This window comes from Tachysurus vachellii, chromosome 7 (assembly GCF_030014155.1).
Source record: "Tachysurus vachellii isolate PV-2020 chromosome 7, HZAU_Pvac_v1, whole genome shotgun sequence".
In the NCBI taxonomy this organism is placed as follows: Eukaryota; Metazoa; Chordata; class Actinopteri; order Siluriformes; family Bagridae; genus Tachysurus; species Tachysurus vachellii.
Genome location: NC_083466.1, coordinates 8,236,176 through 8,263,991, shown reverse-complemented (window position 1 = coordinate 8,263,991; position 27,816 = coordinate 8,236,176). Strand labels below are relative to the sequence as shown.

General features: G+C 39.2%; 1 protein-coding gene across 3 annotated transcripts; it reads left to right on the top strand.

Moving 5' to 3' along the window:
- Window positions 1-1,345: 1,345 nt before the first annotated feature.
- smarcd3a (SWI/SNF related, matrix associated, actin dependent regulator of chromatin, subfamily d, member 3a) lies at window positions 1,346-26,612 on the top strand. Of its 3 annotated transcripts, none has more exons than XM_060874013.1 (14): window positions 1,346-1,508; window positions 9,291-9,478; window positions 10,784-10,873; window positions 12,962-13,004; window positions 13,799-13,921; window positions 15,259-15,381; window positions 15,841-15,936; window positions 18,897-18,998; window positions 21,714-21,875; window positions 22,606-22,703; window positions 22,786-22,921; window positions 23,301-23,423; window positions 23,807-23,908; window positions 25,011-26,612. In XM_060874013.1, the coding sequence occupies exons 1-14, from the start codon at window positions 1,497-1,499 to the stop codon at window positions 25,062-25,064; spliced, it is 1,452 nt and encodes a 483-aa protein (XP_060729996.1). In that variant the 5' UTR covers window positions 1,346-1,496; the 3' UTR covers window positions 25,065-26,612. The 3 variants fall into 3 exon arrangements, with proteins under 3 accessions (XP_060729996.1, XP_060729995.1, XP_060729998.1); XM_060874012.1 differs by lacking the exon at window positions 1,346-1,508 and adding an exon at window positions 4,516-4,825; XM_060874015.1 differs by lacking the exons at window positions 1,346-1,508; window positions 10,784-10,873 and adding an exon at window positions 4,519-4,825.
- Window positions 26,613-27,816: the final 1,204 nt, after the last annotated feature.

The window sequence follows — 27,816 nt, the reverse complement described above, 5'->3', positions numbered from 1 at the left end:
TACTTTGCATGCCCTACACCTGTACCAGTTAATACCTGGTAAACTAGTGTTCTGTGGCCTGTATTTGACTACTAGAACCTGACTAGCTCTTAAGAGTTTATGATGCAATAACACAATGACACCTTTAATGTGTTTTTCTAAACTTAAAAAAATTGACCAATCAAGTTAGAAGGCACAGACTGATTGCACAGTTGTTTTCTTAAGTTGTGTGCTTCAAACTTTTCCTTTGCATCTTTTCCATGTGTCTGCATGTTTTTTTTACCTCATCCCAAAAACATGCAATTATGTAGAGTTTAATATTCAGCAACATCCCATATTTAAGTGTAAATCTCATACCAGTGTTCCCTTGGGACAGTTGTAATTTGCCTCCTGGCAATTATTCATGCGTAATGTGAGTCAGTCCTACTTGATTAAAGGTGGGGTCTCCGTTGTTTGAGAAACGCTTCAGAAAACTGTGTTGGGCCGCCAAACAAAACAAAAACAAAACAAACGTGTAGCCAATGAGCAGAAAGGGGCGGGTCTTGTCAATATGGGCGGAGAGAGTGTTCAGTGCGCATGTGTGACATTAGCAGAAAGCGGTTTTAACATTGACATGGGGGATAAAAACAAAGAAAGAAAGCTAAGAAAGGCTTACGATAAGGTAAGAAGTAGGACGTGTTAATATAGGATCAGCTTTCCAGCGCTGGAGAGAACTGAAGGAGCAGGAAGTTGGTCACATATTCACAGATTGGAGTTTATCCTGAGCAATAACTCCTGAGCTAAACGCTGTTACTACACAAATAACACCTCTTTTCTATCGTAGTAATGTAGAGACGCAGCTACAACCGTGTTTTGTGTAGTAACAGTGTTTAGCTCAGGAGTTATTGACTCGGGAAACTCCAATCTGTGAATATGTGACCAACTTTACTTAAGACGCCGAGGCGCTTTTTTCCTTCTCGATAGGTGAGTAACGTTGGTTTTGCTTTGTTTCATAGAACTAATATATGCCTTTGTCCTTTGCATGATTATGCTTGTGTGTCATTTTTGCTTGTTTGTTTATCTGCAGTCGTATTGTTCTTCCCTTCAGCTATGATAAAGACATTTCTTTCCATTAGTTGCCTGGGTTACGTATGTATGTGTGGGCGGAGCTATCGATACAGGGGTGGGACCCATTTGGGTTAGGGGCGTGTTTGTTTTGGTGATTTTATATGTCAACATTGGCTTTAAAAACGACGGTGCAGCAGGGAAAAAGATAAGCATGTAACAATGTAACAGTCGCCTGCACTTTCGTCTCTTTACACATGACTGTAGTTTGGCGACGGTCCCTTAAGCCGTGCGCTTATTTGCGCACGCGCATCTTTTGTGCCGCACCGCACGCCGCTCTCCTCCACACAGGGCCTTTCTTCATCAGCATCCCATCCCACCTTCTACACCTTCACCTCCTCGAGGAGGAGAAGGACTGAAAGCAGGCAAGAAATAAGGTACCCGCCTAGAAAGTGCATCTCAAACTTACAGCGATGGAAAGAAAGGTAAGAGCGCGGAACATCTGCATCCATTTTAACGCCGTCAACCATAACATTCCCTTTCCAGATGCTGTAAAACAAGCAAACAAAAAAACAAATTGCGCATTCTCTCCATCCTTGCATTGGTGAAATCTGGTCACGACTTCATCCACACATCCCCACAGCTCCTATAGGCCTCTGCTGCGATGTAGGAAATGTTTCTGTTTCCTCACAACAGCTGCACTGCTTCATCTCTATCCAGGTCTCACCTGAGACATTCAACACATCTGTATAATGCTGATTGCTTTTTTTTTTTTTTTCCTTTTTCCAGCTCTATCATTAGTAATCACATATGGTGCTATTTATGCTGTATTGAGGTTACTGTTTGTGAGTTGAAAAAAAAAAAGAAAAACACTTTGTGCCTTTAGTTTGCATGGTAGAAATTCACTATGTGGCAAAACTTGTGGTTGGAGATTCAGGTTTTATATCAAGTGGTAGATTCAGAACTTTAAGATTAGCATTAATTTAATTGAAATCAACTTTCTTAATGTTCTTAAAGCGCTCTGTCTATATTTCTGTTTACTTGATGCGCCTTAAAATAAATTTCATTCAATTTTATTTGTATAGATTTTGACAACGGATATAAACTCAGGACATAAATAATTGCATTTTAAATTTATCCCTATTGATATCCCAATTCAGAGGAAAATCTCTCTGAGAAGATATTAGGAGATATGTTGAGAGAAACCAAACTCAAAAGGGAAGTCGTTCTCATCTGGGGGACACCAGATTATGTGATTCTAAATAACTGTGTACTATATTAGTCCATAATGCAGTGGAAATTTTTCTTTCTCTACACAGGCTTCTACAGGACAAAATCTAGAACATTTCATTCAAAAATGCTCTGACAGAGAGACGAATCATCGGTACCACTTTTTTTTACGACACACAATTATATTAAATTACTTCAGCACTGTTGAATTATTACAGAAGGTCAGAAGATGTTGATTAATTTTCCATAACAACAACTCTGAAAGTAGTATCAGATTTAACGTTTATTAAAGGAGTCTCCAATACCAGCGCTTTGTAACAGTCCGTTTCAAAACACGTTGATAACATGACAAGCTCATTGAAAGAGAAAGAGAAAAAAAAAATAAGAGTCGGCTGGTGAATACGTCACGTGAGTAATAACAGTAAAATACCCTTCTGGTGGAGTATCCACAATATGAAGTGTAATTATATAGGATTATTCATGAATAAACATAAAACAAGTATTATTTGGTGAAGTGTGATGGGTTAGGAGGGAAAAATTCTTCAGGACGTGATTTTGTGTAGTAGGATAATAAACGACGATGTGATGTCATTACCAAAAAGTGTGTTTTAGTCCTCACTTATTGACCTTTAAATAATTTATTAATAAGTCTATGGAATTGACCAATCAGAATACAAACACTCAACCAAGTCTGATTTTGAACAATCAAACAAAAAAAAGATGCGTATTCTTCTGAATAGACAATGACTAAAGTATAATGTCAAGCCGATCGATTAGTAATAAATGTATGCTGAAATTTAAAACATTTAATGCGTGCAAACGATTATTTTAGACCATTTGCAGTTCTGTATTTTTGTATGAACAGCCTTTTAAAAAGCTTTGACACATGGTGGTGCTGTTGAACAGGATTAGTTAACTGTCTGTTTGTTGTCTGTCAGTAGACCTCCCTTTTATTACCACATGATTATCATCATGTTTATGAAAAACAGTAAAGAGAAGCTGAAATGGTTTTGTTTGAAATGATGCAGTAATGTAGTGTGCCAGCACTCGGCAGGCCTCAGACACGGTCGAGGTCTTTGTGAAAGCTGGGTTCCCCCTTCAGCTCCCCTCTGGGCTCTGAATGAATGGGACATCGCAACTCTAGAGTATGGGCTTATGGGGGTCCTGTAAGGGGGCTTTTCTCCTGCCATTCATATTCCTTTTGCAACATTTGATTTTTCTGCCTCTATCGATTTATTGACTCGTCTTTGTGCTGCGCGTTTGGTTTCTCAGAAATAGAAAAAGAGTAATAAGATATTCCCTGTTTGCAGCTCTCCTAACACTTATTGTATTTCATGCCGGGAATGTTATTACCCGCAGATACACTATAGCTGACCATTTTTTGTAGCTAAATATGTAATGATTGGTATGTTATAATATCAGTAGAAAACTATTTTCCTGTTCCTCTCTCTCTCTCTGTCTGTCTCTCTCTCTCTGTCTGTCTCTCTGCCTCTGTCTCTCTGTCTCTCTCTCTCTCTCATGCGCTCTCTCTCTCTCTGTCACTCTCGCTCTCTTTCTCTCTCTCTCTCTCTCTCTCTCTCTCTCTCTCTCTCTCTCTCTCTCTCTGTGTCTCTCTCTCTTTCTCATGCTCTCTCTCTCTCTCTCTCTCTCTCTCTCTCTCTCTCTTTTAAACACACATGTACCTTGATCTCATCTCATGTGGATTTTCTGGTAGTTTACTAAATGGGCAGCTTTGTAGACTAAAAAAAAAACAGTGTATTTTATTTTATTTTATTTTATTTTAGTGTCCCAGTTAGCTCCAGTTAGCCATTTTAGTATTTTCAGTTAGAATTAGTAGTAATATTTGTGCCATATAGATAAAGAAAAAGACGGTGGCTTTTTTATGGTGTGAGGAAGCGTAAAGAAAACCAATGAAATAGGGAAGAAAAGTACGGACATTTTGTCTGGATTTAAAAGACAAGGTTTTTATATTTAAACACTGTAATAACTGAGTAATGAATCATTCACTCCAAAATCGAGACAAGTACGTGAGGCTGTAGTAGTGTCAGGTTTTCGGCCAGCAACAGCCCACTTATCAGACCCCCTCTCTCCCTCTCTCTCTCTCTCTCTCTTTCTTTCTCTCTCTCTCTCTCCCTCTCTCCCTCTCTCTCTCTCTCTCTTTTTCTCATTCCACTGAGAATGTGAGAAGGAGCTATGATAAAAATGAGGAAAGTAGGCAGGGTAAGAGGGAGGGAAAGAGAGAGAGTGGAGCAGGAGGCTGGACTTTGGCCACACACTAACATGCTTTGAGAGAGAGAGAGTGTGTGAAAGGGAACGTTAGGAGAAGAGAGGAGAGATAGAGTGGGAGAGTAAAGGAGGGCAGGAGTGCTCTCTTTTGGAGGAGAGTGAATGTGGAGCTGACAGAAGGGGAGGCAGACGGGGAGAAGAAGCTTAGTAATACAGACAACAAAAGAACAATCGTGGGGGGGTGAAGAAAAAGGGGGGCTTCTGCACAATGGCCACAGAGGATTCTGCTGGTGGTGCTCGCAAAGCCACCAAGAGTAAACTGTTCGAGTTTCTCGTCCATGGAGTGGTGAGCAAGCCAGCTTAGCCTCTGTGTGTGTGTGTGTGTGTGTGTGTGTGTGTGTGTGTGTGTGTGTGTGTGTGTGTGTGTGTGTGCGCGCATGCTGCATAAGCACGTGAATGCATTCTGGAGACTGGCAGCATTGCATTTCCAATTTTATTGAAACAGAGGAAAGAGGATGATGATGATGAGGAGGAGGAGACGGGGCAGTGAGGGACAGCTGCTGGTGCAGGTCACTGTGATGAAGTGCTGGAGAAGTGAGCAGAATCTGATTAATTTACAGAAACCACTATTATGCTAATATACGTCGTATATACGGCACCGGCGCTTAAGTCTTGTCTGTGTAGTTCATCAGCATGTTGTTTCCTATTGTTTTAAAGGAAACTCGCTGTTAATTGTTAGCGGATTGTGTCGTCTTTTTTGTCGGGTCTCACAAACTCTTCTACGAGTGTGGCCTTATTACGACGGACGGAAGCCAGCTGTAAAATTCCAGCTTATTACACATTATATTTGGTTTGCTTTTGTTTGTTTTTTTTTTTGTTTTTTTTTTTGAGTTTTTTCCCTCAAAATGAATCTCTAATTTCATTGGAATCATTTCGCTGTAGCAGCCGCCAGAGAAAGCGTAGGATCTGAACAGTGAATAATTGCACTGAGAAAGTTTAGCCAGGACTAGATATTAAAAAAAGGCAAGCCAGGCCTCAGCGCCGCTGCACAGAGAGGTTTCTGGTTTCGCCCGGCAGACTGCACCACCTCTGTTTAGTCTTCTCTGAGCATAAACATTTCCACTGAGATTTCTCGCCCGGCTTACGATCAAGCTTCGTTTAACGAATCAATGGGCAATTTGCCTACTTTTGTGGCAGCACAATTAAAAACAGTGTAGTCTAATTTCAGTGCTGTTTAGAAAATCATTAATCAGAGAATATCTCTTAATTTTGCTATATGTTTGAGCGAAAAACAAATTCTTACCTGCTTTTTTAAACTTACACTTAGAACGGCTACATTTTTAGCTATGAGAAACTCCAGTATATTCTACCGTCCCTGCAAGCTTGCACATATAGAACAATCTATAAAACCACTGCACAGCCTGTGAAAACTTTTCACACTTCCTTTGAAAAGACACCTTAGTATGTGGCGTACTTTGTTGACGAAAGACATTACGATGATTACAAAAGCTTTTCAGTATAAGCAAGGAGATGCACGTCCTCATGAACGCATAGCTGTCGCTCTCACTGCTGTGCCAGGCTCGTACTTGTTAAGACCTTGATTTTTCTGTTCGCAGTATGGCAAAGTGGCTATGAGTGAAAACATGACTTTAAATATCCATCCTTAAAAGCTGTGCCCTCCTGTGAGAACCGCAGAAGGAAACACATGGCTAGATTTTTCTTATAATCGTCGATTGGACGAGCGAATTAGCCTTCGGCTTTCTTTCACAGCATCAATGCGGTTAGACCCTTTGCTTTAAGATAGCATGGGCAATGAGACGGGCAATGTGAAGACGTAATATTGATATCATGATCAATTCTTAAAAGTCAAATGCACCTTTCTGAGATATTGAGAAATATCTCTCATGATGTCTTTTTTTATAGCATTTAGCTGATGTTAAAACTATTTTAAAAATCATAAAATTATCCTTAATTTTCTATTAGTGATTGATTTCATCTATTTCTATTTTCTAAGTGATTGATTAAAAAAAAAAAACAGTAGCTAGCCTCCTATTCTGCCATGATATAGAAACGTGTGTGATTAAGTTAAATCACACATTTATATGAGATATAAAACTGAAATATTTTATAATATAAGGGTTTTTAGTGACTGAAGAAATTAGAATGTCACTAGAAATTGCTTCAATGTCCCAACATGTCATGATTAAGGGTCATAGGTTGAAAATGACACTGAAACATCTGTTTAGTGACATTAGGACATAAGAAAATAAATTAAATCTGTTGTTCCAGTGTTTGTAGAAATGTTCCAGTTAATGATGATGTTTTATTGGGTTCAAGATAACCTAGAAAGTCAGAAGATGACTACAAAATCATAGGATATGCATGTTCTACTTGTTAGAAATGTAAACTTGCAGCAGTTATTGACTTTCTTTCCGTAGTTCCTGTTCGAGTTACTGGAAAGCAGAAGGCACGTGTTAGTGATGCTTCATCATTAGTTCTATTTCTGTAATGAGCCTTCAGTGGCAGCCCGGTGTTGTTTCTGATGCCCGGCCCAAACCTCCCTCTGTGCCTCAAACTTCTGCTGCGACCTTGAGAGTTGTTGCCGCTTCATGCTGTGTCCACATGTTCACGTCCCATTGCTCCTTTCCCTCCCACAGGCAGTGGGATTGCACTGACCCAAGAAAGCCTGGGGTTCAGCCTACTTTGGGAAGGTTGAACGGGTCAGGACGGGAGGGTCACTGCACCATGTCTGGCAGAGGTGCACTATGGAGAGCACAGGAGCTATGAGCTTTGGCTCCAGTTCCAAACGTTTTCACAGCTTGTCTTGACGTCCTGTGAGTTGCAGTGACTTTGAGCTGCTGTATGAGTCATATGTGACTAATTTAGCCATTTAGTACTTTGTATTCAGTTACTGTGTAGGTGACTTTTCAGAATACAGCAAGAAATAAGACCAGTAATGACTCTTCTATAATGCACTGTAAAACTCTTCTAGTTCTTTGGATGAAAAAAGAATTTTAACATCTTTCTCGATGAGTAACGGTTAACTTTATTCATTCATTCATCTTCTACCGCTTATCCGGTCACGGGGAGCCTGTGCTTATCTCAGGCGTTATTGGGCATCAAGGCAGGATATACCCTGGACAGTGTGCCAACCCATCGCAGGGCACACACACTCTCAATCACTCACGCAATCACACACTCACACCCTACGGACAATTTGTCTTTTTGGACAAAAATGTCTTTGGACCAGGGGAGGAAACCGGAGAACCCTGAGGAAACCCCCGAGGCACGGGGAGAACATGCAAACTCCACACACACAAGGCGGAGGCGGGAATCGAACCCCCAACCCTGGAGGTGTGAGGCGAACGTGCTAACCACTAAGCCACCGTGCCCACCTGGTTGTTTATTTGTTTTCTAAAATAAATCTACCTGTATGACTGTTTTGCTCTTCGTTTTTGAAAGAGGGCGTTTTTCCAAGACCTCCGGAAACACGCCCACCTTACGTTGTGGTAACGAAACCCCTGGAATTTAGTGAATGCCGATTAGAAAACTACACAAATGTACAGGTGTTTCCTTCCTTCTAAAAGTTACTTTCCATCTCCACCCACATCTTGTCACCGGCCTGGTACCTGACTGTGTGTTCATCTGTTCTGTGTTATTTAGTTTGTCTGCATAGACGTTGTTACTTCTTAATGTTTTCCTATTAGCTGTAATAAGAATTATACCAAGTTACGTTACACACAATTTTGGTTTTGGCCTAGAATATTTATCCATTATTCCTATAACAAAAAATAACACACAATACAATTGTGTATTCCGTGGTTTGTTTAATGGTAGAAAATGTATTACATTTTATAAATGGATTGGATTGGCCAAGATTCTTTATGTATTTATTATTAGCATTTTGTAGTGTTTTCTTTGTACATGTGAATCAAATATATGGGGGTGATGCATTATAAACACCAGGAAAAACTGTCGCACAAGAGTTGCTTCTATGATTGTGGCTTTTACGTAAAGCTGTAGTCTGTTAGACGCAGACATTTTTAACATCCTCCCAAAAGAGCAGGATTTTTGTGTATATGTATATATTTAAGAGAGAAACAGTGGTGTGCCTGTAGGGTTGTTTGGTGTGACCAATTTGACTTTGCTTAAGCTGCAGTGTGATCCTGCTTCAGTCTTGCTGCAGCTGTTGTTTCTAAAATGACAAGCACAGGTGTGTGGGGCTTTGGCCTAGATCAGTGCTCCACAGTGGAAGGCAATACATGTCTGCGCTCCACGGCTCTCGCTGGACACCGGGGGAAACTACAGTGAAATTGTAGTGCTGTACAGTGTGCTGTGTATATTTGCACTGGAAAGCATGCATGTTCTGAATATTCAAAAGACTATTCAACAATTTAAGTCGTGTCCTAATGGTTAGAGAGTTTGACTCCTAACCCTAAGGTTGTGGGTTCGAGTCTCGGGCCGGCAATACCACAACTGAGGTGCCCTTGAGCAAGGCACCGAACCCCCCCAACTGCTCCTCGGGCGCCGCAGTTGTTCATGGTGTGTGTGTTCACTGCTGTGTGTGTGCACTTTGGATGGGTTAAATACAGAGAAAGAATTCTCAGTATGGGTCACCATACTTAGCCGTATGTCACGTCATTTTTACTTTCACTTAATATTCTAATAACGTATGTACTGCACATGCATTGATGGTTCTCTATCTATCTATCTATCTATCTATCTATCTATCTATCTCTCTATCTCTCTCTCTCTCTCTCTCTCTCTCTCTCTCTCTCTCTCTAAATGACTTGCTGTTTCTGTCCCCGCAGCGTCCAGGTATGACCACAGGGGCAAGGATGCCTCATCAAGGTGCCCCTATGGGTCCACCCGGCCCCCCGTATGGAGGGACACCCCCAGTTCGCCCAGGGATGCCCAACCCTACACTGGACCCTAATCGCAAACGGCCCACCACAACTCCACCAGTACAAGCCCCATCCGTTCAGAGCCGGCCTAGAAAGTGAGTACCATGCACGTCTCGAATCTACATTAGTAGACTCCATGCTTAGAACAAAGAAAAGTGTCTTGTCTTTTTCTTTGTTAAATCCGAGGTTCATAGGAGGGTAATCAGTGACCATCATATATTAACATTGCTTTTATCCTGATATGAAAAGAGCAAAAGGCCTGGTATGATGTGTAGCTTCATTTGATATTGAACTCCATGCAATCCTTCATGTGTCCTTTTCTATTTCTGCACCATCTAGTGACCAAAATGAGCACTATTGCTTTAGTGGAAACAGCAAATGGCATTTAATTATTGTGCGTTACAATAATTAGGAGTACATTTGAGTACAATGAGTCTTTCTCGATTCTTCTTGATTCTTCACTTTATTGTTTGTCATTCTCGACATAAAGCATATCTGTCTAAACATTCAACCAAAGCATTACAAACTGGTAGGAAATAAGAATTATTTCATTATCCTCTTAATGACGTTTTTGTACTATATCCTGTTCCCTGTACATTCATGGCTTTTATCTAGCCATTACCTGCTCATTCTGTGACTGCTTATCCTATAGCTTTTCTGTAAAAAACTAGTTTTTCGAACCTCTACTGTTTTGACGTGTTTCTGCCCCGCTCCCTCTTTAAATAGGGTTCTTCTAGTTCAGAATAGTGAAGCCAGGAACATATCTAAAGCATACTGAAGCATACTTCTCTTTTTTTCAAGCTTCACTTGCTCAATATGCTGTTATTGTCTTATAAGGATTATAATATATTATACACGTTCCACACTGATTAAAATGTTCTCTTTATGATGTTTAAAGCTTTCAGTGGTTTTGCCAGGGTATATCATGCTGAGCTCCTGACGCAAAATATCCCATCAGGTGTAGCTCACTCAGCTGATCAGGGTTCTGTTGTTCCTCATAATCGTTTGGTCCAGTTTGCGCTCAAAAGCCAAAAGGTCCATGTACGCCTGCGATTCGGGCACCAGCTCACGGATCTAATGGCAGGAAGCGACACGTGAATGAGTAATGGAGATAAAGAGAGGGAGATAGAAAGTAATGAGTAAACAAGATGCTTCTCTTACGTAGTGTTCCAGAGAGCATGAGGAACTCTCCATACATTTAAATGTTTTTAAACCTAAATTGTTACTTCTAGCTATTTTATTACTCGAGACTGGTTCGTTCGTTTGTCTTACCATGAACACCTTCTCCTTTAATCTTGTGTATGTAAATTCCTTTGCAGTCTTGGACTTCAGAACTATTACACAAAGAAAGAATTTTACTATTTAATATATAATTAGAGTCACTAAATTTCAACCTATAGGAAACCACTGGGATTCCAAGGAGCCAATGAGGTTTCTACAAGAACGCTGGACTTGCGAGAGGTCCAGTCTGAGCCAGCAATTGGATTCAAGTAGGCAGTTAACTATGCTGCATGTTAGTCTGAGTTTGCGATTGATTTTCACTTTGCACAGTAGATGATTAGCATTATATTGTCCCCATGCATGTATGCAATCCTGATAGTACCATGAGGAATGGGGTTGATATTCCACTATTCTTCTTCCACTCCCAAAACAATTCCCCCAGTCACAAACAATTGTTTTTAAGAGAATGAACATAATCTTCTCGTATGCATGTCAGATATAATATACAACCGTCCTTGAATTAGCCATGGATGCCAGTTGCATGGTCTTCTTTAGTGCACAAACATAGCCAATTGACTGCCTCTTCTACAGGTTCCTACTCCCCTTGAAGGTTCCTTAATTTTTCTTCATCTCACATACAGTCTTCTGGGCTCCTTTACCTTGCATTTTACCTGCCTGGTTTTCTTATGGAGATATCATTCATCCGCACATCTGAGTCCACATTTCTTTTCTTTACGGTTCCCAACCTCTGCAGCCCATTCAGCCTGTCCCAGAGGAGCACTGTGGTCTGGGGTGGGAGCAAAGGGCTATGGGAAAGTTTATCTATACTCAGGGGCAAATGACTGTAGACATACATTTCCTCCATCTGGGGAACGATATGTTTCCCACCGATACTGTAGATGTTAAGTGTTATTATTGATACTGTTTCTTATTGAGGTTGTGTTTTATTCTTATTGAGGTATGAAGAAAGGATGGGTGAAGTGGTTGAAGGATGTGTCATAAGTAGCATTGTGATGCCACCTTGCAGCTCCTGGGTCCCGGGGAGGTTTGAGCCTGAGCTTGAGTTACTGTCTGGGTGGAGTTTGATTCCTGTCTGTATAGGTTTTTCTTCCCGTTTCTCCTGTTCTCCCAAAAAACATGACATTCTAAATAATGCTGTCCCACCGAGGCTGATTCCGGTCCACCACAACTTTGCTACTCATGTTACCGATCAAAAATACCTTCATGTCTCCAGTCTTCTTTAAACAGTCTTTCTTTAATGTTAGTTGTTGTTTTTCTTGATCAGACTAAAGCGTCTTTCCTTTCTCTCCAAGATGACTTTAGGTAAATAACTGACATAAATTCATGCTTTTTTGTGTTTTATGATCTGCTGAAATACCAGTGGACCTCTGGTATAAAGAATAATAAATGTATGAAGAAAAAATACACTACTAACAGTGGGATAATATAAAGTCACTGAACCACTGTTTGGCACACAGTCTATTAAAAATGCTGAATGTTGGTAGAGCGTTATATCATTTCCTAATGTTATCCAGGACATAACACATGTCACGGTGCTCTATTTGGTTAAAGTTCAGGAGATAATGACCAAATTGGGACATGCTGGTTATACTATACTGAAACCCTGTTAGCTCTTTCAGCTTGAAAAGCACAAATAAAAGGCCAGTTTTTTTTTCACAACCTTAACTTTGAATTAAGTTCTCGATTAGACGTCAATCCTCTGCTGCTTGCAATATTAATTTTGCAGCTTTTATTGGAATGCATACAGTAAGCTTTACAATAAACAAACCGCATCCTATAATGCATATTGTTCATTTGTTTATTCCAGACAATGTTTACTGTCTTTGCATTAATCTCTTGACCATGGCTGAGCAAACATAACAAAAAATGCCATGGCTTTTGCTCATCAGAGAGAAAACTACACTGAAAAAATCATCCTGCACGAGAGAGTAAAAATAGAGGACAGATTGGTTTGCTTCAGTCCCTCATTGTAATTCAGCATCGTATTGTATCTGCATGAGTCTCAGTGGATGCACATTGCACACACAATCGCAAAGATATGAAGAAACACCTCTCAAAAGATCAGAACTACTCTCAATATCTCACTTCTTTACGCCTTCCTACTTTTCATTCATCCAATTTCCCTCTCTGTTGCTCTCGTTCTTTCTCTTGCTCTCTCTTTCTCACACACACAGACACACACATGCACAGCTGGAACAATTCTGGACGGGTCCCAGTTATTCAGCAGATGGCCTGTGGACTCTGCTATCAGTCACCATAGTAACATGCTTTTTTCTCTCTCTCTTTCTCTCTCTCTCTCTCTTTCTCTTTTCTGTCCCTTTTTTCCCCATCTGTAGTGCCAAGAGAAGGAAAATGGCAGACAAGATTCTCCCTCAAAGGGTGAGGTGCATCACTGTGGTTATTCTTTATCTTTGTTTGTCTGTGTCTTTAATTGTTTTTTGTTTTGTTTTGTTTTTTTAATATGTGCCAAGTCAACGGTGCAGGTAAATCCGGCTGAAGGGAGGGAATATGGGTTCCAATGCAGGAATGTGCGTTGTAACAAAAGCATCTCTACTGCCTTCAGCAGTCTGTGAGGTTTTTGAGTTTTTGGGGTTGTGTAAATGGTGCGCAGGAAGCTCAGGTAGTGGTGGCACAGTAAATAAAATGCCACACAGAAAGCTGGGAAATGTGAATCTCTGGCATAGTAATATTACTGAAAAATGAATGACAGGATGATTTTGGACCTGTGGTTATTTAGAATGCATATTCTGTCTTCTTTAACGCTTTATTTTTATCTTTACCAAGCACACTAGACACTGGGTTTATTGTGCTTCTGAATGATGCAATACAATGAAAAATCTTGAACGTGTTGAATAACAAAGATTGTTGCTTTGTGAACGGAAAGGCCATTATCATTATTATTTATTTTATTTTATTTTCTTATTTTGGCTTTGTTTCAATGGCTGGTAGGTTCTGCTAAAGGCACTTAGTTGATTAGTTAATTACCAGAATAGTATTAAGAAATGTTACCTCCAGAGAACTTCACCCAGTCTGTTTTATAAATAGCAGTAAGGGCCTTTTGAGAGGAATTATAAAAGGATATATTCATAACATGCTGCAGTTAGAGCCATGAGATATTAATGTCTTCTGTGATCATCTCCATTACTCATTCACGTGTCGCTTCCTGTCATTAGATCCGTGAGCTGGTGCCCGAGTCGCAGGCGTACATGGACCTTTTGGCTTTTGAGCGCAAACTGGACCAAACGATTATGAGGAAGCGGGTGGATATACAGGAGGCCCTCAAGCGACCGATGAAGGTGCGTGATCGATTATCAGATGAGTCTGGTTCCTCTAAACGTTTCTTCCTCATATCGTCATAGGTTCAGTTATAGAAATGAACACTGTCTGGTCAACAAGTGAGATTTGATTTGTTTAGATTGCATGCACATGAATTCATTGTGTTTGCAGTGTAGCTCTGTGGAAGAGACGTTAGATTTCAGATTGGAAGGTTTTGTGTTTAAATCTCAGCACGGCCAAGCTGCTGCAGCTGCTGGGCGATTGTGTAAGGCCCTTAAAGGTGGGGTCTCCGTTGTTTAAAAGCCAATGTTGACATTTGAAATCACCAAAACAAACACGCCCCTAACCCAAATGGGTCCCACCCCTGTATTGATAGCTCCGCCCACACATACATACGTAACCCAGGAAACTAATGGAAAGAAATGTTTCTTTATCATAGCTGAAGGGAAGAACAAGACGACTGCAGATAAACAAACAAGCAAAAATGACACACAAGCATAATCATGCAAAGTACAGCATATATTAGTTCTATGAAACAAAGTAAAACCAACGTTACTCACCTATCGAGAAGGAAAAAAGCGCCTCGGCGTCTTAAGTAAAGTTGGTCACATATTCACAGATTGGAGTTTCCCGAGTCAATAACTCCTGAGCTAAACGCTGTTACTACACAAAACGCGGTTGTAGCTGCGTCTCTACATTACTACAATAGAAAAGAGGTGTTATTTGTGTAGTAACAGCGTTTAGCTCAGGAGTTATTGACTCGGGAAACTCCAATCTGTGAATATGCGGCAACTTCCAGCTCCTTCAGTTCTCTCCAGCGCTGGAAAGCCTTATCGTAAGCCTTTCTTCGCTTTCTTTCTTTGTTTTTATCCTCCATGTCAATGTTAAAACCGCTTTCTGCTAATGTCACACATGCGCACTGAACACTCTCTCCACCGCATATTGACAAGACCCGCCCCTTTCTGCTCATTGGCTACACGTTAGTTTTGTTTTTGTTTTGTTTGTCGTCCCGACTCAGTTTTCTGAAGCATTTCTGAAGCAACTGAGACCCCACCTTTAACCCTTAACTGCTCAGTTCTATAAAGAATGAGAGAACCTAATTCACTCTAGAGAAGGGAATCTACCAAATGCTGTAGAAATATAAATGTTTGCATGTAAAATGTACCAAAATTTACTGTTAAAAAAGTAGAAGATGGAATTCAGTATTCTATATTACAATATTGCTTTTCAAAATAATACACAAACAAGGAACCTGGATTAATATTTTGTTTATAAGCACTCTCAACTTAAAAAAAAAAACATGCATCTTATTTTAAAAACAGTGCACTTTCTTATGCATCTTTATCTCTGACTACAGCAAAAGAGGAAGCTTCGACTGTACATCTCCAACACGTTTAACCCAGCTAAACCTGACTCGGAGGACTCAGAGGGCAGCATCGCGTCTTGGGAGCTAAGAGTAGAAGGCAAGCTGCTGGATGATGTGAGTGAACACCAAACTTCCTGTAAAATCCTCGTTTTGTTTTTTATGCCATACTGGATGTTACAGTTATATATATATATATATATATATATATATATATATACCTGTAATACGATGCATTAATTTATACAGTCGTAAGTAGCTGACGTGAAATGGCTGATATGACATTGGGCATTGAAAACACCATTGAGACTGCTTCATTGTTTTTTAGCCTTGGAGAAATTTAAAAGAGAACAAACTTGGTGTTTTTTTTAATAATTTTTTTTTTCTATTATTCTTATGCATGCTCACTGTAAAGGACTTTTTTTTTCATTTCTTCATTGTGCATTGCTGAATTATATGTGCACGATGAGCAAGCTATTGATTTTGTAAGAGTGTGTGTGTGTGTTTATATATGTATATATGTATGTGTATATAGATATACTGAAATGCATACTTTATATATTTTCTTGGAATTAGCCTGGAAAGCAAAAGAGGAAGTTTTCTTCTTTCTTCAAGAGCTTGGTTATTGAGCTGGATAAAGACCTCTATGGACCTGATAACCACTTAGTTGAGGTACGAATCCACTTGTTCTTCATTCCTGCATGACTATGGTTATTGGCCTTGATGTTTTCATTTATAAAAAAAAAATTAAATATATATAAGAAAGGTATGTTTAGTGTTTCTCAATTCATTAGTAATCGTACTAGAAGTATTGTTATCCTCAACAAAAATCAATAAAAAAGCGGCTAATTCTTGGTAATGTTGCCTTCACTAAATAAATACTCACTCTGAGATCAGAAAATTGTTGTCTCTTAAGAGTTTGGTAAGAATGTGTTGTAGCACAAAGGACTTGATTAAATGTAGTTAGACCTGAGAGACTTGATCTTAACCAAGCTCTGAGCTCCAGTTTATCCAGTCTGTTATTTCCAAAATATAAAACAGCAAAACTTACAGCTCTTTTGCCGTTCTCTTCAAACATTACTTGCCAAATGTGTGTGAGTGTGCGTGTGTGCGTGTGTGCGCGTGTGCACACGTGTGTGCGCGTGTGTGCGCATGTGTGAGCGTGTGTGTGCGCGTGTGTGTGTGCTCTGTATCTCTCTCTAGCTGGTTTGATAATTTTGTAGTCCTGATGGTTGGGTAGGACCTCACTCTCACTTTCCCTTAACATTCAGTGATACACTATCTAGTTGGGCTTCCTGTACTAACATTCACCCTCCATAGATTAGTAACAATCCTGTTATGGGGAGAGATATAGTTACTGGGTGATTTATTAATCTCAACCCAGTATCTGCCTCTACTGTAGACGTTTTGTACACTTTAGGATCTTGTAGGTTGCAGTCTAATGCTACACAAATCTCTGTACATGCAGCTCTGTACACCAGCTTCTGCAAGAAAACACTTTTGAACACTGGTACAATGGGCTTTTTGGAGCAAGATAAGGTCACTGGATTAAGAACCATTCACGGCATCACGTCTTGAAAAGTTGTTAGTGTTTCCATAGCAATAAACCATTACATAAACTATTGCCCATGACACTTTGGAGAAATGGAACAGAAGCAAGAATCAAACTTGGAGGGAAAAAAATTGTTTGGTTGAAGGCAAAAAAAAAAACTGGACTGCACTGGATTTTTTCTTTCTCTCTTTTTTTTTAATAATCTCCAGCCATATTACTTTGAGGTGCAGTTTTATGTAACCTTATATTTTTTTTAATATATGACATATTACAGATAATGTGTGTTATATTCCACTACCACTCCTAACGTGCTTATACACATCCCCAGAAACCCCCAGTCACCGGAAAAAGAAGAAAAGAAAATAATAAAAAATAATTGATACAATCAAATAGCAAAGCTGAGTTTATTACATGTATATATTTGAATAAAGACCTGCAGACATCTGATACACAGTCAGACAAGAAGAAACAGACAGAATCGGCTAGATGTTAGTCGTGTGGGCTTTTTAGGCTTCGCTGATTCTGTTAATGACCACTTGAGCTTTATCTTTTGCTTAATATTTGTGGATGTTTTAATATTTATAGACAGCTAACAGCCTCTAGTCTTGTCAATAGGCTTCATTGGAAGAGGTATTCATCTCCCTGTTAGCATTGTGTTTCTTTCAAACCCATTTCTTTACTTCTTAGTTTGTTTGACGATGCCACAGGTTTGAAATAAAACGTGTTGTGTGTGTGTGTGAGCGGTGGGGGGGGGTATTCACGGTGCTTCAAACTGTCCTTGGTGCCTGCAGGTTTTTATCAAGCCACATACCAGACTGAGGTGAGCAATAAAACAGTGATTTACCTGCTTAGAGAGGCCTTGAAAGATCATCCTGTGTCCAAGAACATTAAATGAGTTTAGCTATGAGTCACTGCCATTATAATTGGGGACCACTATACATCATGCCACAGGTAGTCATAATTTTAGCAAAAACAAGTGCCTATGAATGTCCTTGTATTAAATGTATTAAAGGGTTTCAGTTGAAACAGCATGCCACCAAACACCATTTAAATTCTCATATTTGTTAACAAGATCTATGGAAATTCAGTCTCTGAATCATAGCAGGTTGTCCAAGGAAAACAATAGCTTAATGACAGAAACATTACAAGAGCTGTGAAGGAAATCTCTAAACTATTGTCCAAGACATCAGCAAAAAATTCGCAAGTGTGTACTATCACAAGTCCACAGTATGAAGAAGAGCAGAAATACAGAGCGCATACCACAAGATGTAAACACGCAACAGAGGAGTGATTGGATTTCACAAAGACATACAGAGGAACCAAGATTAATCTGTACCAAAGTGATGGAAAGGCCAAAGTGTGGAGAAATAAAGGGTACGCCAATGTTTCAAAACATATAAGCGCATCTGTGAAACATAATGGTGGTAGTAGTGTTATGGCTTGGGCTTGCATGGTTGCTTCTGGAACATTCACTAACTTTTTTGATGATGTACCTTATAATGATAGCAGCAGAATGAATTGTCTGTTAATTTACAGAGAAATGCATTCAGACTAATTGGGAGGAACTAAAACACCAACATGAAGAAGATAATGAGCTAAAACACAATAACAAACCACTTCATCAGGGGGAAGAGTAAAGGTCTTAGACTGGATAAATCAATCACCAGCACTTAATCCAAATTAGAAGTATTTAACCCCCAAAATAAATAACAACAGAAAGAAGCTTTGAAAAGCCTGGAAATGCATCACAGATGAAAACAGGTTGCTGATGTCAATGTTTATGATGTTTGATGCAACCAAATATTCAGTTATATAGTTATATTTTATTATTATTATTATTATTATTATTATATTTTCACCATCTGTTCCACTATTTTTTGCTCATCCCAAGAAATTGGGTGATCTGTTATTAAAGGTGCTCAATGTTGTTTAATACAGTAAGATATAAATATCAGCAAATGAAAGTTGAAATTTTGACCCTAAATATCTAATATAGCAAAAACAAAAGGATTGTGTCTGTTGTTCCGATACTTTTGGAGGCTGTGTGTAATTCTTAGTGTATTGTACTCTGCTGACACAGTGGCATCGGACTCCCACAACCCAGGAGACGGATGGCTTCCAGGTGAAGAGGCCTGGAGACGTGAACGTCCGGTGCACGTTGCTGCTCATGCTCGATTACCAGGTGTGAGCCAGTAATCTACTAAAGGATGATAATGTACATTACTCACCATACAGTATTATCTAGTTTGCTAATACAGTTTAATATAACAGTTTTTATGAACCTTAACAGACGGTCAGAATTGTTATAAATCACATCTATGTGCCGAATGGTAACTTTAGTACCATTTGAGTTTCTTAAATACTTGGTTATTTCGGTCTCTGCCATCCTTGTTTTGCCCCTTTTCCACCAAGGCAGTTTGAGTGCTGGTTTGGAGCCAGAGCCTAATTTAGAACCAGTCCTTTCTTTTTCGACACCCAAGAGTGCTGGTCTAGACTTAAGAACCGCTTGCGTCAGGAGCTGGGGGCGGGGCTACTGTTAGCGCCTTTGTTAATATACCTTAAGTATACTAATGTTTAATACACTTTTACTTTACCACAATATGATCAATTATCAGCACACATGATAGTAGGTAGCTACATGCTAAGGCTAACTTTTTTCTGTGTTAATGATAAAATATTGTTATGTACTTTCTCGATTACAACCTCTATTTATAAAAATTACATGGAGCTGCACGTACACGTTGGATTCAATCAACGATAACATGGGGTTAAGTGTAGTGTCAAAAGCCACCTCTCTCTCTCTCTCTCACTCTCTTCTGTCATTGTACAGTGAAACTGGAAAGCATAAACTCCTCTGTTCTGAAGACTTTCCTAAATATGGAAAGTTTAATTGTATGGAAATCATACATACAATTTAATTTGTCAAACATTATAACACCACGTTTTTTGGGTTTTTTTTATGTTTATTATTTTGTTATAGAACATCGAGCTGTTACTATAGAAACAATAATATTAAAATTAATATTAATCTGCCATTTATACAGCCTGAGCGACTGTCTAAGCAGTGTGCCAACTGACCAATCAGATCCAAGAATTCAACTACGCTGTAGTTAAAGAATGTATATCACACTTCAGTGGATTTGTATACTTTATCTTGGCTCTTCCCACCTTCATGGTCTGAATCTGAAACTGGTGGTAATATTGTACCCCTGAAAAGTGGGAGAAGATTAATTAACCACACTCAACAATTTCTCCACTGCAAACTTTATGTGGAACAGAGAAACATCAGTCCTCCCCCAGTGTCGAAGACACAACTAATTTATTCCGCACCTTATTGTGCCCAACTAATTGATCACAGATTAAACTAAATTATCTAGTTTTAATTTTTCAGCATATCGTCGCTGTCGGTCAGAAACCTCGTATGTCCAAATTTGGTCAATTTCATATTTTTTCACATATCGATGCTATTGGTCAGTCCCCACGTGGGTCTGTTATTTTTACAAGTTATTAACCAATCTAAAGCCTTGAAAATAGCTTGAGCGTAAATCTCATAACTCCATTGGACACTTCAACTGTCCACCTCTTCCTCACTCCGCGGGAGAGCTTCGCGGCATATTTCTCCTCAAGAAGAGTCGCAACGAATCAACACGTCTTCTGAGGTAAATGTCTTCAAAACACTGGGCTCAAAGAAAAAAAAATCTTGACCCCCGCTAGTTCTGGTGCTCGTCTGAGGACAGGAATTTAGCGCAAGACAATCCACTGCAATGCGGACTAAACCCTGTACACTGCAGATAAGGTACGGCGTTTTTTTAATTTCCTGAAAAATAACAGTTTTGGAGATACGAGGATTCCGCCTGACAGCGACGATATTTAACATTCCATTGTGTACAGGTTCATCAATCATTTTGAATACTATTTCCATTTGTCACACTAATTGCTCTCTGATCACATGACCTGCAGCGCTACATTCATTTACCCAGAACAACATCTGCTCTTTGGTTGAAATTATTTTTTATTGCAATTTTTTATTGAAATTATTCTGTATTGCCACGATTGAGGAAAATCAGGTACTTCTAAATGCTCAAAGAATTCAATTAATAAAATTTAGCTTTTTTAGTGAGTTTACAGTTATGGTTACTAGTAAAATACTGGTAATAGATATACTGACAATTAGCATGTATAGACAATTACCCATCCCTCAGTGTGATCCAACTTTTATTTCATTCATTCCCTGAAATATAATGGAATTACAAATGCTATTAAAGGTGAAATTAACCCTGCCTTCAAAACATCACCTTTATCCTGTACCTTAGAAGATGGCTGACCTCATGCTACCATGTGAATCTTCCATCTTCCCAAAAATGTGGACTACTCAGAGAACTGCCTACCAAGTAATGCCCCATGTGTCCGTTATAAGAATATCATACTTTCAATATCAGGGTATGTCATTTTAGTGTTGTGTTTTTTTTAAATACAGTCCATTAAAGGTTCTTTTATTCTTGACAGGTGAGGTTGATGTCTAGATCAAATGGTTTGAATTGGGGTGCTTGAGATCTTGGGTTGCTGACGTGTTTTTCACAAAAGGCTCAAAGGCCATTTTCACTCTAACAACATGTGATACTTGGAAATCTTAACTTATGCAGGAATTGAATTGTAATGACAGCGTCATTAACTTAAGTGCTGTGGTTTTTAAGTTTTCAGGTTTTCTTCCAATCCCCGTAATTTTTTTTGCAGACAAATTCACAGTTGCAAACACTACGAAGAAATTTCTCTTTGTAAAGTTGGAATTAAGTTGTGTTGAAACAAAAACCACGATACCGCTATCCTGCTGAATGATTTTAGTACTGGTCTTGTTATTTGGCATTGACCTGACCTGTTTTTTTTCTCCTTCCTCAAGCCACCCCAGTTTAAGCTGGACCCTCGGCTTGCTCGCCTGCTGGGCATCCACACACAGACGCGCTCCTGCATCATCCAGGCCTTGTGGCAGTATGTCAAGACTAACAAGCTGCAGGACTCCCACGAAAAGGAATACATTAGCTGTGACAAGTATTTCCAGCAGGTACTTTAACACCTTTAACACTTAGTGTCTTGAAAAAATGACAGCATAATTATTAGTGTCTTTAAATGTATTACAGAATACGTTGTGTCTATTAGGCCATCATTTGCTTTGTTACATTCTTATTCTTCTGAGTATGTAGTGCAGTTCTTAGCTTCTTCATTATTTCTCCCACTGTGTACTTCTGTCTGGAGAAGTATAGCATTATACCAGAAATGTCCAAAATCTGGACCAGAGGGTGAGGGGACAGAGATCCTGAAGCAGCTGGAAGGTGGAATCAAGCTCAAAGCTTTTTATCTCAGAGCAAACATGGCACAGAGCTGTTACGTGCTTCTAGCCAATGTGTAGTGGAAAACCTTTCATGAATCTTTGAGTCCTTATACAAACTGGTCATTTGTCTAGGAAAGAGGCACAAATGTATGGATGTCATCTTGTGTCTTACACCTAATGCTGTCAGGTGATGCCCCGCTAAACCTCAGGAATTATGATGTGGTTGAATCTGGCATTATATTGTGCATTATACTGCTATTTCTGTAGTTAATACTTTTCAGTTTATACTCAAATCATTATTTTGGAGGATCTTTTGCTGCTACTACTGCTTCATTAAATTTTAAGAGACATTAGGTGCAGCTGAACTTGCAAAAATTAAATCTGGCTGCTGGAACTGACGATAAAACCTATGTTTCTGGTTCTGAATATGGTCTTAGTTGAAGTACATTTCTGCACATTGCAGATCTTTGACTGCCCGCGTCTGAAGTTCAGTGAGATTCCTCAGCGGCTCACTAACCTGCTGCTGCCCCCTGACCCCATTGTGATCAACCATGTCATCAGGTACTAAACTCAAACATGCCGATCGTCTTGAGTTTTTATTGCATTTTCTTTCCAGTTAAAATATTATGTACTATATTAACAGTGTGGACCCTAATGACCACAAGAAGACAGCCTGTTATGACATCGATGTCGAGGTGGACGATCCTCTAAAGACCCAAATGAATGGTTTTCTGCTCTCGACGGCTAATCAGCAAGAGATTGCGTCACTAGACAACAAGGTCAGAAACAGCAAGAGCTGTAATATAACTTGTTGATGATTTGTGAGGAACAAGACACTGGTAATGCTGTTAAAAGAAAAAAATGGAATGCTGTTTAAAGCTAAATACACGTGATGCTCATTTTTGTCCTTCATGTACATGAAAGTAGTTAAAGGTTTTTAAACTTCACACAAGGAATTGAACATACAGTTACTATAGAAAGTATAAAATGTATATAAACATTTTCTGACCAATCAGAAGCAAGAATATGTGGCATAATAAGTGTATGTGGTTTAATAACACGATCTACAAGATGTCTTTGTATCACTAACAGTGTCTACAGATGTGTAGACCTCTTGACCTATTTCTCATTTTGACACACAATTCTGTGGTTGCACAGATCCATGAGACGATCGAATCCATCAACCAGCTGAAGATCCAGAGAGATTTCATGCTCAGTTTCTCCAGAGATCCCAAGGGTTACATTCAGGACTGGATCTGTTCACAAAATCGAGACCTGAAGGTCAGAACGCTGGTCTGATTAAAGCCTACTCAACATATACGCACATTTTATTACTTAAGAAACAACATTATTCATTTCAGAATTTGAACGGAATATAATTAGAAGAAATATTATTAAGAATAGTTTCTTAAATATGGTTTATTGTGGGAAAGTAAAACACATTAAACTGATGTGGGTTGGCAAGTGAACTAGGATAAAAAAGTTTTTTTTTAAATTTATTTTTAGTTTTTCTTACTTTTGTTAAACTGTTTTTCTGGCACTGTTTATTTAACCTACTCTTATTTTAACCTTTGTTAATCTTGGCTTGTTACAATTCAAATAAACTTTATGAATGTGATCAATTGCCAAATTGTGATTGCTAACAAAATGGTGACTTTATATAGCTAATGACCGATGTGGTGGGAAACCCAGAGGAGGAACGAAGAGCCGAGTTTTATAACCAGCCCTGGTCTCAAGAAGCTGTGAGTCGATACTTTTACTGCAAGGTGAGTGATATATATACCATTTTATGTATAATGTTGTATCGTTTTAGAACCAAAATTTTCATATAACACGATTCCCACCAGCTCTAAGGTCTAATATGCGGGAATGTTCAATATATTATCATAGATATACACGATTGCTGTGGATGGTATCACTTAGAAACCATGAAGATGGCTTTGGACTGCAATTTATACCAACAGTTTTGCACTCAAGTCTCCATCAGTGAACCGTTACAAGACTTCGTGTTAAAACTAAAAGGAATTTTCTGGCCACACAATTTCGCACACAATTATAGAGGAGAATTATTTGATCTGATCACATTATCTGGTGTCACCCAGTTGACGATGGCTCCCCTTTTGAGCCATTTTCTAATATCATCACATCGTCCCTTGCATCGTCCCTTGCAGTTGTCTCCTCTAGCTTGCTTATTTAGCAATAAATTTAAAAAATTGAAATTTATATCCTGAATTTATAAGATTTCTTTAAAGCTGCTTTGTGACACTGTCCATTGTTAATAGCTCTATGTAATCACAATTGAATTTAATAACACTACTTTACATTTTTAGTTACTCTTGATTTAATTCCATTTGATTCAGTTTAAGGGGGGCACGGTGGCTTAGTTGTTAGCATGTTCACCTCACACCTCCAGGGTTGGGGGTTCGATTCCCTCCTCCGCCTTGTGTGTGGAGTTTGCATGTTTTCCCCGTGCCTCGGGGGTTTCCTCCGGGTACTCCGGTTTCCTTCCCCGGTTCAAAGACATGCATGGTAGGTTGATTGGCATCTCTGGAAAATTGTCCGTAGTGTGTGATTGCGTGAGTGAATGAGAGTGTGTGTGTGCCCTGCGATGGGTTGGCACTCCGTCCAGGGTGTATCCTGCCTTGGTACCCGATGACGCCTGAGATAAGCACAGGCTCCCCGTGACCCGAGGTAGTTCAGATAAGCGGTAGAAGATGAATGAATGAATGAATGAATGAATGAATGATTACTTAACATGGCCATTTTAACGGTAGATCTAGATGTAGATAAATAATTAGCAAACCTGAGGGACAGTGTCAATCAAAAACTCCCTGAGACAACATTTTTCTTTTCTTTTTTCCAAACTAGATCCAACAACGGAGGCAAGAACTCGAACAAGCCTTGGCAATGCGCACCACTTAAATTCTTCATCAATTTGGAGCAAAACTTACCAGCACATTTTGTTACAGAATAACGGTGGGAATTTTTCATCTAACTGAACAATTTCCAAAACACCGGACAATTTTCCCGGTATCCTTGAAGAATAAAAAACACTACTGGCAACAGGCACTATTTGTTATTTATTGGACAATTTGTATATGGCATTACAGTTCAGTGTTTAGATTGTAGTATTATCTTTAAAAAAATAAAAAAGACTTTTGTGGAAAATTCTTAAGCCACAAACCATAGTAAAACAAAGCCAAACATTTTCCTGGCTGCACAGAAATGTGAGAAATGTCTCTTTGTGTGTGTGTGTGTGTGTGTGTGTGTGAGAGAGAGAGAGAGAGAGACTAAATGTTTTGTACTGCAAAATCTTGCCTTTTGTCTAAAAATTAGTTTAAACTTTGGATAAGAGGACAGGAAATGTGTACTGTGAAGTTCAACTTTTTATGTATACGTGTTCGGTATTAGTGTACGTGAATGTGTTAACGTTACTGGATGTATTGCGTATCATTTGACATTCTGCTATATCTTCCTTTAAGATCGACTGTGTCCATGAACTGAAGCACTGTGTAATCATTTCTCTATAAAGCATAATGAAATGTTTACTACGACTGAGGCTTACATCACTCGAATAGAAAGAATCAGGTTTCGATTTCATTAGAATGTGGATGTCATGCTTTCATCTCTCTGTACAACATGTTTCGAAGTCGTAGGCCTTTTTTATTCCCACATGGGCGATGTGAGCACGTGTGGGTATCGTATTTTTTTTGTTTTGTTTTGTTATTCTGTACTTTCATGATCGGTGACTTTACATATCATTTTTATCAGAGGCTTTAGATTATGGCCTCGTTGTTTTCACACATCTGTTCTACTCACACTGGTGCATGTTGCATGAGAACATACAGGTCTGTTTTTAGAAAACAGCTTAGCATGAATCAGTCAGCATTGTAACTTTGTTGCCTTAAAAGCTTACTGAGGATGCAGATTACAAAAAAGCATTTACCAAAGTTTTAAGTGTAGGACAAATTTTATTTTTTAATCATTATTATATGCTTTATTTTGGGTAGATATGGGTCATATGCATACACCTGAGTTCGAGGGCGTGCTGATAATGATGGCATTACCAGTCACACGTTCACGTATGTAATATATATACTGTATAAGGCAGCAGTGTCCGATCTTATCCGGAAAGGGCCGGTGTGGGTGCAGGTTTTCATTCCAACCAAGCAGGAGCCACACCAGAGTTTACTAGAAGCCAAGAACAACTGATTAAACAGGTGAAATCAGGTGTGGCTTCTGCTTGGTTGGTATAAAAACCTGCATCCACACCAGCCCTTTGTGGATAAGATTGGACACCCTTGGTATAAGGTATTGGTGTGACGTGGCATTGAAACAGCTACAAAAATTAATGTCAAATTGATTCTGGGACACCAGGTCCTGTGATTTTTCTAAGAATGTTCTTTATTTATAGTAATAAAAACTGTGTTCTCATGCTGCAAACATTTGTAAATGAATAAATGCATTTGTTTCCTCGCTCTTTGTCAAATGATTTATTGGACTACTTTGTTGTCTTATGGGCATGATTTAAATTAGTTTTAAACGAAATATTAACCTTTCTAATGGACTGCTCTGCCCTGCTTAGATTTGAGATGTACATTAGTTCAGCTACATGTTTTGTTGCCCATGGCGTGCAATGATTAATGAGTTATATTGCAAATGCCCCAAAAAAATGTGACGTTTTCCATGTTCTGCCGGTGTCTATATTTGCATTTTCCATGTGGTCTATATTTATCACACCTGTGAAAAATATAATGGTTATTAGACTGCATATGCTAAATTGCCCCTGCGTCAGCGTGAGAATGTTTAAGGACACGTGGTGCTCTGTGATGGAGTGGGATTCCCATCTGAACTTTCAGTGCTCCTGGGATAAGCCCTGAAATAATGATGACACTAGGGAGTAATTAAAAGTTACGGTTTTCACAGGTGTTCGTGGTAGACATACGGAGATCTCTCTGCGCTCATGCAGAATCGAAGGGGAAATCGGGGGGCGATGGACATGCTTCTACATCATTCTCGTTCATTCTTGTGAGTGTTTACGTTCCACCGCAAGTGCACGTGAGCCTGGCTTTACAAAAACTCGCTGTTCAGGTTACAGGGACAGAACAACACACTTTAATAAAGCAAATCTCTCCCATGAACTGCCAAAATACAGACAGCACATTACATGTCCCAACAGAGACAGCAATATTCTGGACCACTGTTACACCACAATAAAGAATGTATATTGCTCAGCCCCACAGGCAGCATTGGGTCTCTCTTATCACTGCCTGGTTCATCTCAAGTCAAGTAAAGTAGCTTTTATTGTCATTTTAACCATAAAAAAACTTCTGAGCTCACTGAGACTGTAACTTCATATATCAGTTTCTGTGAGGACATATAAATCCCTACCAGGAGTCATCTAACATTCAACAATGATAAGCCATGGTTAACAGCAAAACTCAGACACCTTTGTCTGGCCAAAGTGGATGCCTACAGAAATAAAAAAAAAAATGTAAGTCACTCTGGATAAGGGTGTCTGCTAAATGCCAGAAGAAATGTAAATGGAGACATGGTATTGTACAATTAGGCCAGGAACACACTGAATAAGGAGATTAGAGCGGCTAAGAAGAGCTACACTAAAAGGTTGGAGGCTCAGTTCACCTCTAATGACTCAGCTTCAGTCTGGAAAGAT

Coding starts and splice junctions, on each gene's coding strand:
- smarcd3a (XM_060874012.1), top strand. CDS start 4,748: ATGGCCACAGAGGATTCTGCTGGTGGTGCTCGCAAAGCCACCAAGAGT. Junction 10,874..12,961: donor GAGCCAGCAATTGGATTCAA/GTAGGCAGTTAA, acceptor CCCCATCTGTAG/TGCCAAGAGAAGGAAAATGG. Junction 13,005..13,798: donor ACAAGATTCTCCCTCAAAGG/GTGAGGTGCATC, acceptor TCCTGTCATTAG/ATCCGTGAGCTGGTGCCCGA.